At 41.0% G+C, this 13,579-nt stretch overlaps 1 protein-coding gene across 1 annotated transcript in view; it reads right to left on the minus strand.

Annotated features, from left to right (window-relative positions):
• The window catches only part of PON2 (paraoxonase 2), a 28,140-nt gene extending 14,770 nt beyond the window's left edge, over positions 1 to 13,370 (minus strand). Inside the window, exons 1-2 of the mRNA XM_049641489.1 lie at positions 13,246 to 13,370; positions 3,807 to 3,877 (exon numbers count right to left, since the gene is read on the minus strand). Coding sequence (XP_049497446.1) covers positions 3,807 to 3,877; positions 13,246 to 13,319 — 145 coding nt within the window. The 5' untranslated portion in view covers positions 13,320 to 13,370. The remainder of the gene's footprint in view (positions 1 to 3,806; positions 3,878 to 13,245) is intronic.
• Positions 13,371 to 13,579: the final 209 nt, after the last annotated feature.

A 13,579-nucleotide genomic window follows, 5' to 3' on the forward strand; every position in this document is an offset into this window, starting at 1 on the left:
CTTTAAAGAATACAGAGCCTTTGAATAGTTAAGCAAATTGTTCAAGGTCACAAACTGGGAAGCTGGGACTCAAGTCTTTTCCTTCTGACTTAAAAGCACACAGAAAAGAAAATACAACGTAGCAGTGAAGGGATTTTCTATGTCAGAACCATCCCCTGGTTCCTCTCTAAAGACACTTTACTTTGTAAATTTGACTGTGGTCAATTCCACACGTTAGCTTTTTCCCGAAATGTTTTGCTTCCATTCCTCCTACCAAGATCTTCCCCAATCCATATTCGGTACTTTTTGTTAAAACCCCTTTCAAAACCCTCTTGCTCTAGAAAGTCTTCTAGCTTACTTGGCACATCAGGTTTTGATCTATTTTTTATTATATCTTTGGTAATTATCTGTGTCAGAGATGGCTAACTGCTCCCCAGTATCCATATTCCCCATCTTCCTTTTCAGCTACAGGCACATGGCAACCCAGCTAAGGACATTTTCTACCCTTTCTTGAGATACTTGTGGCCATTTGCCTAGGTTCAGGTTAACAGGATGCGAGAGTACAATATGCATGCAATATCTGGGTAAAATAAGCTAAAAATAATATCCACATAAATTTTCTTTCTACCTCTTCATGTTGGGAAATGGCAACAGTTGGAGTTGGAGTCTCTAGTTGGGAGACTCAGAGGGAGAAAGCAGCAATATGTTGAAAAGACTTGTGTTGCTTCATCAACCTTTGCCCCAGATTAGCCACATGGAGCACAACCATCTAATCACCCTAGGCCATTTGCTTATCTTTGGATTGGACTGCCATGTAAAAGGGAATAAATTTCTCTCTCCTCTCCTCTAGGTGTAACTTTGTAACACCAAATCAGCCCTTGCCATTCCCAATAGAGTATCCAATATGTAACGGAACTATTTTTCTCCACTTTTTTGGTTCACTGGTGAGGGAGGTATGTGTGTTAGTCACTCTGGGAAAAGATACTATATTGCAAAGAGAATTTGCCAAACGTCTCTGAGTCTTGGGTCCTTATCTATTATATACAGAAGAGAAAAAAGAAAAAAAATCTATTATCTCACAGTAGTGTACATTTTGTTTTCCTTTCATAGTAGACTATAAAGTAAATGATCACAAGGGCTACCAACTTTAATGCTTTTTTTTCTTTTAAATCTCCCCAGCAGCATTTATTGTAAAGGTCTTGATTGCCAAGTGTATAAAACCACTAATTAACTCAAGAGAGACAATCCATTCAAAATTTTCTTTTAGTCCAGGACTCTGAATGCCTGCATTTTCAAAGACATTTAGAAAATGTTTTAAGCTTTTAAGTCTCTATAAATAGACTTAACTAGAGCCTGTCATTATAATTTTTTATTATTTAGATGTTGATATTAGGCCAAATCATGGGTGTGTAAGAGCCTGGTTTCTGTCCGTAAGATACAATCGGAAGGAAAACCAAAAAATAGGATAGTGAGCTTACTTGGTGCCCCCGCAGAAGGCACACACCTGGTATGGCATGTGGTAGGTGATTATTATTTATTAAAACAGAAAGACATGAGATGGTATGTATAGAGCACCCAAGAGTTGCGAAGAGTTCATTTCTAGTCACGGTGAATGCAGCACCATAGTGTGTGTGGGTGTGGGTGCTGATGGGGATGGAAGTGTAGGGAAAGTGGTCTTACCTCTTGGAGGGATAGCTGGCTTCAAGTGTGTGGCTACTACTGTTTCCCAAAGTGGAAACTGACAAAGAGAACCTTTCAACCCTTGTTGCCTACCATAAGAAGTTGCTTTTGCCTGTATGGGCATGTATATGCCCAGCACACTGTTATTCCCTATAATCAAAGACCACTGAATAAGTGACTGTTGTTAAAAACATGTAACTACATGCTATTGTTAACCACTATGCATCACCAACATAGCATTCAACAAATGTTCATACAGTGTGTGCTAACCACAGAAGCAAAAACAAAAACAAAAAAACAAAAACAAAAACAAAAAAAAATAGAAAGAAAAAAAGCACGATTCTAATTAGATCTAAAAATGTATCCCAAATGTGCTTCTAATCACTCATCGTCTTCGCTCTGTTGCCTTTTGAAGTGCCTCAGAGGCATTAAACACTTCACAAGAAGGGCCATAGGTGACATATTTCCTCATTCTTTCCAATTCCAGACAGCAGCTCACACACATCACAACATAAAGGTCACAAACACAGACAGACGCCTGTTCAGAATACAAATGTCTTTGGGCTTGTTTTTCTCTGAGGAGCCCTCCATCCCAGTGAGTTGTAACAGCAATACACTTGGCAGTTCATCCTGGAATGTGTCTGGCTGTGCCCTATTGTCTACTCTGGGACTTGAATTCACAGAAGGTGGGCTCCACAGGGCCAAGGGCTGTTTAATAATTTGACAATTATTAACTCAGTAGCAGGAGTAACCTTCGAGATCACTGACTCACCCTCCCAACCTTGTACAACACCCCTCACAGATGCCATCTGGCTTTTGCTTAGTGGCCATTCTGAAGGGGCTCTTCATGAATGCAGCCAGAAGGCAGGATGCAGTTGCTGAGTTTCTTGGGACTCCAGACAACCTTATTTCTAGAACTGTCTGCATTATCCAGCACAGATCTTGCCCTGTGGTATTTGATACTGAGTTTGTATCTTCCTGCTAAGTGTGTGGGCAGCGGTAAGGGCAACAAAGAGGAGAAGCCCCAGGAGCAAGAAGTCACAGAGTCCAGGCAAGGGAGATAGAACTAGGAAGGTGGACTAAAGCAACAATGGAAAATAGGACACAGGGCACATAAAAAACAGATGCGGAAAGGGAAGGCGAATAACACAACTGGAAAGAAACTTTGAAGTACAGAAGGCTGCTCTGAAAACTGATAGGTTTCATGAAAATGAAGCCTTCTTGTGTCTGATCCAGAAAAGGATCACTACTTTGTTTTTGTTCAAAGAGCACTGTGAACTCTGCCTGTAGTGAATGTGGTTATAGATATGAAGTACTTTATTAGCAATGCCAATCCAGGGCAATTTAGCAATGACTATCAAAACTTAAAACACGTCTGCTCCCTGAACAACAATCTCACCGTCAACAAGTCATCCTACAGACATACAAGAGCTACATGTACAATGATGTTCACTGATTTGTTTGTGGTTGCAAAAAACTGCAACCATCCAAATGTGCATCAAGAAGGAAATGATTAAATAAACCACGGTATGTGCAAACAGTAAAAAGAAGGAGGTAGGTCTACATGAGTTGATGTGGAAAGCTGTTCACCTTCCACTGAGAACAAAGCAGGTTGCAGAATATAATCTTATATTAAGATGCCATTTGTGAAATATGCATGTATTTGTTTGCATTTGAGTTGGAAGTATCAGGAAAGATAAGGAAAACTTTATCTCTGGAGTTATTTCTGTGTGCAGTGGAGATTTTGTTGAGAGATTTTCATTTTCCATTTTGTAACTTCTCTTTTTTCTGACACCTTCACTAGCTGACCTCTAGGCTGACAGAGCACAGATTCCAGGGGCCACACACAGCGAAGAATATAAACTTTATAAAACTTGTTCAGAAAAGTCACTAAACAAGCAAGAAATCAAGCAACAAACATAGGATTACACAAATAATTAACAAATTGCAGTGAGAGTGGGGGACAAAAGAAATACAGGTGCATGAGATTTAAAAAAAAAAAAAGACTGACCAAAGAGGTTTTCATTGACTTAATGTGATTTTTCCTCTGATGAACGCTAGTGGTGTGCCAAAACACTGCTAATGAGTTTTTTCGTGTTTTTGGCCAAACAATGTAAGGAGTACAACAAGCATTTTCTCATACTCACCGATTCCTTTAATGAGGTGGCAGTTTGGAAGGTCTACGGATTCTACTACTCTGGAGGCTTTAAGTCGATTCCTGTTTAAAAAAAAAAAAAAAATCTATCTGTTTATGTATTCCTTGCTTTGTTGCAGACAGGGTTTAAAGAGGCTTACAGCAATACATAAAACATAGCATAAATCTAAAGCAGATGAAAGAGAAGATAGAAAAACAAGGGTAGGAACATTAAAGAGCACCAGAAATGAAGTTAAAATAAAAATGCGTATCACAAAGTTGTATGTGTGAATGTGGATCATAAAAGAAAGCCAATAACTCAACAAATAAAACTTGTAATGCAAGTTCCTGTGCAAATATAAACACAGCACCAGGTCACATTCCACACAGCTCTGGTGTTGTGGGAAGAGCTCCAGATGTGGAGCCAGCAGCCCTGTCTTCCTACTGAGGGCCCGGAGGAGCCGGAAAATGCTCAGACCCTCTGCAAAGTGACACGGTGCCTGACAGGAGGCCAAGAGAAGATGGGTTTTCCAGAGCCAGGCACACAGAAGATACCCTACAAGCAGCTGTCAAGAACTGGGTCGAGGAGATCCCATCCCCGCACAGTGTTCATTAGGTGAGAGCTTCTGAGAACATCAATTACCTCAGCAAAACTACTTGCTGTTGCTGTTTGGCAAAAAATAAAGTGAAGAAATCATGAGAAAATGGCAAACTGTAATGAATGGTCCCCCCTCTACCAGAGAAAGCCACAAAGCAGTTTGGGCAAACAGGTGTGGGAGTTCTTCTTTTGAAGCCACATGCTATATAGGCTTTTTGCCTTCTCTTCACTCACTCTCTCCCCTTCTCTTTCTGTTCTCTACAGTCACAAATGTTAAGAGTGCTTGCAGGGTGATTGACATTTTTCAAAGTGGGTCACATATATCACACATTTAAGAGACGACAATGGTAAGTTGCTGCTTGTCCCTCTTCCATTCATACCCTTGACAGCGTCTGACTTCTAGACACCAAATATGGGGAGGTCTACTGATCTCAGCAACATGGTAGAAAGTCAGGCCTACCTAACTCAGAATTACCAACAGGTGGTAGCAACCATATATTTTGGCAACTCATATCATATATAGTGTTTCTAATTAAAATGTTCATCAGTCTGTTATTTTGAATCATGTAACTCAAATAGTATCCAAATTTCTTGAAACAATATAGCAATAAGGCTATAAAAATTAAAGTGAATCAAATATAAATAAAATAGAAAATTAAAATTAAAAGTAACTAAAGTAAACATATAAAATATGTAGGTGTAATGAAAATTAAACATAAAATACAATGTTAATGCAAAGCAAGACAAAATACAATAAATCTCACATTTACAAGTCCCCGGAGGGATCAAATTTTTCATTTTTTATTTAATTTTATGTTTTTTGAAGTTTATCTATTTTGAGAGACAGAAAGACAGTGAGAGCAAGAGTAGGGGAGAGAACAAGGGAGAGAGAGAATCTGTCAGTGCAGAGCCCCAGGAGGGGCTCAATCCTAGGAACCATGCCATTATGACCTGAGCCGAAATTGAGTCAGAAGCCTAACCGACTAAGCCACCCAGGCCCCCCATCCCTGGAGTGATTTAAAGAGAAAATATGTATACTTAGCCTAATGTAGTAGAGTGGCAGTAATACGAGTGATAATGGGAATGCCACTGCTGATAGCCATGGGTGGTAAAAGAAAATCAATAATAAAAACAGTTAAAACTCACTGAGTCCGCCACTATTCTATGTGATTTACTTGAATGACTTCATTGAATTGTTACAACAATCCTAAGAAGTAGGTACACTTGTCCCTACTTAGGAATGAGGGAAGTGACTCAAGAGGTGAAGCAACTTTGCTGAGGCTTGACACCTGCTGGGAAGAACCTTCCAAGGCAGTGCTCTAACCCACTCTGGTATTTTTCTCAGAAAGGAAGGAAGAGATCTGTGCTTCTGCCTTAGCAGCAAGACTGCCTGACCATCAGCAGGTTAATCTCTATGGACATCAGTCTTCTTTATGTGTAAAACAAGGATGAGGTTAGATGACCTCTCAGGTTCAGTGGATACTGCATGACTCCAGAAACAGATGGAGATACGTCAGTAGGTCTCAGCTGTGGCTTCATCAACTTTCTGTGTCATGCATTGGCTTGGGTGTCAATTTTATACAATTCAGATATGTTTGAACAATTTAGGTGGGTTATATTTTTACAGACAACTTAGGTCTGCATAAATGACTGATGATTACCCACTGCTAATAGGGTAACCTTCATCAACTAGTTTAGCTGTACAATATCATCTCTAAAAATGCAGACTGCGAACTATTAAAACTGAGTTACACAGGGGGCACCTGGGTGACTCAGTTGGTTAATTGGTTAAGCGGCCGACTTCGGCTCAGGTCATGATCTCACAGTTCATGAGTTCGAGCCCCGCGTCGGGCTCTGTGCTGACCGCTCAGAGCCTGAAGCCTGCTTCAGTTTCTGTGCATGTGTCTCTCTGTTCCTCCCCCACGCTCTCTCTCTCTCTCTCAAAAAAAAAAAAATGAATACACTTTAAATTAAAAAAAACAAAACAAAACGGGAGTCACACAAGAGTTGTGCAGAACTTCTGGTTAATCAAATCATTTTTTCTTATCTTTCCTTTAGAAGAAAAGATAGGGTTTTGTTTCCAACCTTCGTGGCCCATCAAGACTTTCACATCCTTTTTGTAGAATACTGCTAGGCTTTTTACCTGGTAGAACTACCAGTTCCCTACCCATTAGGGAACTTCTGCATTAAGGCTGGTAGGACCTATTAGCTAACAAACCTAAAGCCATTCTCAACCCCTTTCTTCCTTGCTCCTTTCCACTGCAGAGACAGACAAGCCAAATATTTGCTTTCCCAGCCCCCTCTGTATTTAGAGGCAATCATATGACCCAGGCTTTGGAGAAAGATATTTTTGTTCCTGATAGAAAATGCAGACATGGGGCGCCTGGGTGGCTCAGTCGGTTAAGCGGCAGACTTCGGCTCAGGTCATGATCTCATGGTCCGTGAGTTCGAGCCCCGCGTCGGGCTCTGTGCTGACCGCTCAGAGCCTGGAGCCTGTTTCAGATTCTGTGTCTCCCTCTCTCTCTGACACTCCCCCGTTCATGCTCTGTCTCTCTCTGTCTCAAAAATAAATAAACGTTAAAAAAAATATTATAAAAAAAAAAAAAGAAAATGAAGACACAAGATGAGAGCTAACTGGCATCACCCCTTCTCCCTTCTTCATGATATGACCACACGTACAGTGCTTGAGACTATACCAACCATTCAGTATCCTTAACACGACAAGTATGAGGACATAAAGCCAACAGTGAAGGATTGAAGGACAAAACTAGAAGAATCTAATTTTTTTATATGACCACGGGCTTGATGGAAAAGCTATAGAATGACTTACCTACAAAGTTTTCATCATGTGAGAAAAATAAGCCTTTATTTATATATAATTAATTTGATGCATGTTATTTGCAACTGAAAACACTCCTGTTAACCAATTTAAGAAGTCTGGGGAGTATATATGAGAAAACTACACAAACCTCTTTGGACTAGGAGATCAGTCAGCTCAAATATATTTATACCAAATTAAAAATAAATAAGTAGGGAAACCTGGGTAGCTCAGTCGGTTAAGCATCTGACTTTGGCTCAAGTCATGATCTCGTGGTCCATGAGTTCGAGCTCCATGTTGGGCTCTGTGCTGACAGCTCAGAGCCTGGACCCTGCTTTGGATTCTGTGTCTCCCTCTTTCTCTGCCCCTCCCCTGCTCGCACTCTGTCTCTCTCTCAAAAATAAACATTAAAAAATTTTTTTAAGTAATATATTTTTAAAAATAATAAATAAATAAGTAAACAAATAAATGGTACAAACACAAATAAGTGACATTTTTGCTACAGCCTATTTGCTCCCTAACACTTTATGTCCACAGCATCCTTGTGACTGAATTAGGTCAGGGATGGCTGTCTGCTGTCATGCAGACATTGCCAATCAATCATAGCCCTCTTTCCCTTTAACCCACAGCCAGCCTCAGACATAATGTTCTAGGCAACCGCTACTGCTCCAGGCTCCTTCTGCTTTTCTCACTTTCCTCTTCTTTTTCATTAAAATTTTGTTATTTTTCTTTTAGTTACAACTATACGATAGGTGTAGTGCAGCAAAGAATATACACGGTCTTCCTTCAACTGAGCCAGCAGTCATTTCCCAAATGACCCCTACCAGAAACAGGTACATCAAGGTTCTTCAGCAGGGGTCCAGTGGCCTTTATGGGTCGTGGGTAAAATTCAGGGATCCATGAACATAAATGGGAAAAAAATATATATCTTTATTTAAACCTAACTGAAAGTAAGTCTCCTTCAATGATGACTGCAGGCAAGAAGCCACAGAAGTTTCTACTAGCAGTACCTATGTCTCCCTGTCAATAACAGAAATCACAGACATTGTTACATCACATTTCAGTTGCTGTAGATATCTCAAAATACCATTTATACTCACTGCAACTTCAAAATATCTATTGCTACATATTCAACTACCTTTATATCTATGTAAGGCTTTAATTAAGAAGCCCACATTGTTGTATCATTAGATTTTTAAAATAGGCTGGTAACAGCATTTAAGTATTTAAATTAAGTATTTAGTATTTAAATACTTAAATAGTATTTAATTTTGTTTTACAGCCCTATGTATTGTATTTTATGCATTTAAAAACATGATGGACACCAAAGTGTCTTATCGGTTGATGAATGGATAAAGATGTGATAGATGCGATACACACAACACACACACACACATACACTCACACATACACAATGGAACAGAATTCAGCCATACAAAAGAATGAAATCTTGCCATTTGTGGTGACCTGGATGGAGCTACAGACAATAATGCTAAGCAAAATAAGTCAGAGAAAGACAAATACCATATGATTTCACTCATGTATGGAATTTAAGGAAAAAAAAAAAATGAGCCAAGGGGAAAACAGAGAAAGACAAACCAAGAAACAGACCCTTAACTATGGAGAACAAACTGATTGTTACCAGGGGGGAGGTGGGTGTGGAGGGATCGGTGAAATAGGTGATGGGGATGAAGGAGGGAACTTGTGAAAAGCACAGGGTGATATATGGAAGTGTTGAATCACTATATTGTACACCTGAAACTAAAATAACACTGCAGGTTTACTAAACTGAATTAAAATAAAAACTAAAAAAAAAAAGAGGGGCACCACACACAAAAATTAAAAAATAAAATAAAAGCATAATGTTGAGAAGGAGTCAAGACTTTACCAGACTGCCAAACAGATCTATGGCCCAAAAGTCTAAGAACCCTGCCTGAACATTGTCATTACAGGTAACTTTCAATGAGCACTTACTACGTATTTGGCATTGTTTTAGCACTTTACAAGTACAAGAATGAACTTCATGTTTTCATAGCCCCACTATGGAGTGGGTAGTATTGATATCCCCATCCTACAGATTGGGACATTGAAGCACAGAAAGGTGAAATAAAAAGCCAAGGTCCCAGGTAAATAGTGGAGCTAAGGAATGAATTCAGGCCATCTAGGCCACAGAGCATGAACCCTTAACTAACAGTCATTACCATGAAATCAATTTCTATTTCTTTCACTTAGGAAAACAGCATTAGCCATCCAGAACAGGATGAGATAGGGGCAGTTAATTATTATATTGCCTCATCTTCAGCAAACTAGGAAAACAGTGTTACTACCTGGCATTACTTTGTTCCATATCTCATGGCCTTTGAATTTACAAACCACTGATGGGGCTTTATCTTCTAAGTACAGGCTTAAATATAGACAAACAGGGGCTTTATCTTTTGTATACAGACTTGTAAAACCTCTTGGAATTTTCACCCCTTGAGTCCCCTTAATGCTGGTACTTAGTAACTAAGAATTTGTGATTAGGCATGTTAAGCTGGACGTAAGTAATTTACTCCAAAGGCAGAAAAGCTAGGAAGCTGTGGGGAAGCAGGGGGCAAACGAGAAGACCTAGTTTGGAGTTTACGTTCAGCACTTATTACCTGTTGAGCTACTAGTTGACTTCCTCCAGCCTCAGTTTTAACACGTATAATATAGGAAAGAAGACATATATGAAGACTGAATGGAGGCATCAATGTAAAAGGAATTTCTTTCCAAATGTCAGTAAATGTACATTTTGGTTTACTATAAAGAACTTTTGACACAGTGATCAGCACACAGCAGTCACACAATAAATGATAAGGAGGATGGTAGTTTAAAAATAAAACCTGAACTTTCAGAAGAGTTCAAAAGCAGACTGGATAGCTTTTTGGTGCGGCTGTCATAAAATCTATCATGCAACAAGCGGAATATTCAGATGCTTGTTTGGGGATTCCTGCTCACGCATAGGTCTCTGATGTACTCAAGTCTCATGATTCATTCAAGTATGTGTACTTTGCAGCAGGTAGCAACTGGCCCAGGGAAATTTGTGTCTTTCTATTTTCCCCTTTATTGCTCAACTAGGGAGGAGTAGAAAAGTTGGTTGTAATATGCCATCCTCCCCTGGGAACTTTGGCCAGTTACAGTTCAGAAGGAAAGAGACAGCTTTGATTCCATTTATCCATCTGGGACATACTTATCCTAAAAAAAAAAAAAAAAAAAAAAAAAAATTATTCGCTGTTTATCTGAAATTCAGGTTGAAATTTAAGTGGGCGCCCTGGGGGGAGAGAAATAACTTGAGTGCCAAAGCGCCATCTCTAAAAATAGAATAATGAAATAGCTGGTACCAGATGAGAGCAAAAAAACAAAAACAAAAACAAAAGCCTGTTTTTTGAAGAGCCTTTCCTTATGGGGAGGTAGGAACATGCTGCTTTTCAAAATAGACGCTAAGGGTCTGAAAGGAGAGATGCTATGCATTTGAGCACCCCACCTGTATCTGTCAAGAGCAGGCACAATCACAGGGTTGCCAAATAAAAGACAAGATGCCCAAATTTGAATTTCAAATAAAGAATGACATTTTAGTATAATCATGCCCCAATATTGCATAGGATCTGCTTATCCTACAAAATGGTTCGTCGGTTATCTAAAACTCAAATTTAACTGGGCATCCTGCGTTATTTTCTAAATCTAGTCACCTATCACATATCCTAACGTTCTCACATCAGCCGATTGAGGGCGTCAACTATCCGATGAAGTTACCACCCTAGAAAGTCACTGCTTGGTAAAATTTATTACAGTCAAATCTCTCTAAAGAAAAGATGCATTAAATTGTAAATTACCTGTAAGGTACATTCTATGTAAATAAGCTTCATTTACTTTTTCTTAGGTTTGCAACTATAACTCATTTAAAGGGACTTAAATTTAAAATTTTAAGATTGGTAAGAAGAAAAACCCATGATTTGGGAAAACTTCAGCTTGTGGAACACTGATGGCTTGAAGTTCAGGACAATTTAATGAGCTTGTGAATTTTAGTGGTACTACCTTTGAAACTGAGAGCTGGACAGAATGTACAAAACCATCCAATTCAAGAATGTTCTGCAGAGCAAGTTGGGGATTTATGTAACATGAAAATTCAGGCCAACATGTCCATTTCCTACCAGTAAGAATTCTTCCCTCTGTCACACACTTCCCCCAGCTTGCACCCCTTTATCAGCAGATAAAGCTCCAGCTATAGGTCAGTAGACACAGAAACCCTGGCATCACCTTTGACTTCTTCCCCCCCTATCACTGGGGCTCAGGTTTGGGCCCCTGTTCTGTTATTCTCTCCAAACCACTGCAATACCTTAACTAGTTTTCCCATATCTGCTTACTCTCTATTCTACTACTTCTCAGTTGTAACTGCATATTAGAATTATAAGGAGAATCTTTTAAAATAAACGCTCAGGGCGCCTGGGTGTCTCAGTCAGTGAAGCGTCTGCCTTCAGTTCAGGTCGTGATCTCGCAGTTTGTGAGCTGGAGCCCACTTCAGATCTATTTCCTTCTCTCTCTGCCCCTCCCTCACTCACATGCTCGTGTGCGCTCTCTCTCTCTCAAAAATAAATAAATATTAAAAATAATAATAAAATAAAATAAAATAAAGAACACTCATGCCTCGGCCCCACTCAGACCAACTGAATCAGAATTTTTGGGGGTGCAGCCCAGGCATCAGCCTCCCAGGAGATTCTAACATACAGCCAGGATTGAGAACTGCTCTCCTCCAATCCGTCCTTCCAGCTTTGTCTCTATGTAGCACAACTAACTATGCTTTATAACACAGCAACTGATTAGGCTTTATATGGTTTAAACAGATTCCTGTTGAAACGCACACATGCACCAACATCAATAGTTCTCCTTTGCCTATCAAAGCAGGCCCCAATTTTTGAACTTAGTTAACCATCTCAAAACCTTTCCTACCCTGGACTCCTTAACTCCCCTCAAGTTGGTCTACTGCTAATCTCCAAACTTTCCCACCCGTTCCCCTTTGTTCATGCTTCGTTTTTCATCTGGGATGGCCTCCTTCATCCCCACATATGTTTCACCCATCCTTCAAGACCAATTTCAAATAGTCTCTTTCTCCTGAACTCCACCTTCAAGGGCTCCATCTTTCCTCCTTAAGCCTGCAGGGGTTGGTTTGTACCTGTCCTGGACACCCAAATTGATACATTTGTTTTACTTCTCTTCTCCCCTGTAATAGGGTGAACTTAAAGGTGAGGACAGTGCCTGACTCCATTACAGGAGCCCAACACAGCACACCATACAGAATTGGTGCTCAGTATTTCTGGAATCCATCTGCATGAGGCTTATAAAATTTGAGTTGGTAACTTATAAACTAGGATGTCTACCCATCCGTGATTTTCATTATAATTAAATTGGGACATGCACTAGGCTTGTGCTGTTTGACATTATGGCTTCAGGGTTCCTCAGTGGAGATAAATAAGGAAGTGATGTAAGACCAGTCGCTGAATATCTCAAATATATTTGATGCACAGCGCCAAGATTAGAAAGATGAAAAGTTTCTCAAACTTAGGCAGGGGAGGGATGGTGCACAACTTTATTAAAGAAGGAGGCTGGTTTGGGCAACAAAGAGAAGCAGCACCAATGACTTGAAATAAATCTTTATAATGAAAGTTTCAGTGCATGAGTAATAGTTTTGCTTCCAAGTTTAAAGAGCTGGGTTTGCCTGGGAGTGCTTGCAAAGCACTCGCTGGGGCTCCTCAACTTCCCAGAAAGTCTTGAGATTCAGCCCAAACTGTGTTAGGTTTTGCTAGAAGCTGGGGTGGGGGTGGAGGTGTTTCACAAGCTGCGGATCTGAGAACAACCCGGAGTTTTCTGCCCGGCAGCTGGAGAATCCCTGCATGGCCTGCGCCCTCTCCCGCAGCCGGCGGCCACCCGGGCCTGGGGACCCGAGCGCGGGGGAAGCTCGGGGGGGCGTCCCACAGCCGGGCCGCGCGCCGGCGCCTCGGTGCGCTAGGGCCCACCTACCTGAGCGCCAGGAGCCTCTCGCCCAGGAGCGCCAGCGCTATCCCCAGCAAGCTCAGAGCCACCAACCTCCCCATGGCTCGGGAGCCGGCGCCGCCAAGCTCTCGCTGGACGGGGAGCACGGTGGGCGGTGCCCGCCTCCCCGCTCCGGCCGCGCTCCGCCCCGGCTCCGCCCTCGGCCCGGCCCTTGGCCTTTGTCACCACCCGCTTCCCCAGAAGCTTTCCCAGGATGCCCCAGTTTAGGTTAAGGGCGTGAAATTTGGAATTCCTTCGCCTCCTATCCCAAACAAACAACCCCAAGGACCTCAGGCAGCCCGCGTTCCTTTTTCATTTTCCT

This window comes from Panthera uncia, chromosome A2 (assembly GCF_023721935.1).
Source record: "Panthera uncia isolate 11264 chromosome A2, Puncia_PCG_1.0, whole genome shotgun sequence".
In the NCBI taxonomy this organism is placed as follows: domain Eukaryota; kingdom Metazoa; phylum Chordata; class Mammalia; order Carnivora; family Felidae; genus Panthera; species Panthera uncia.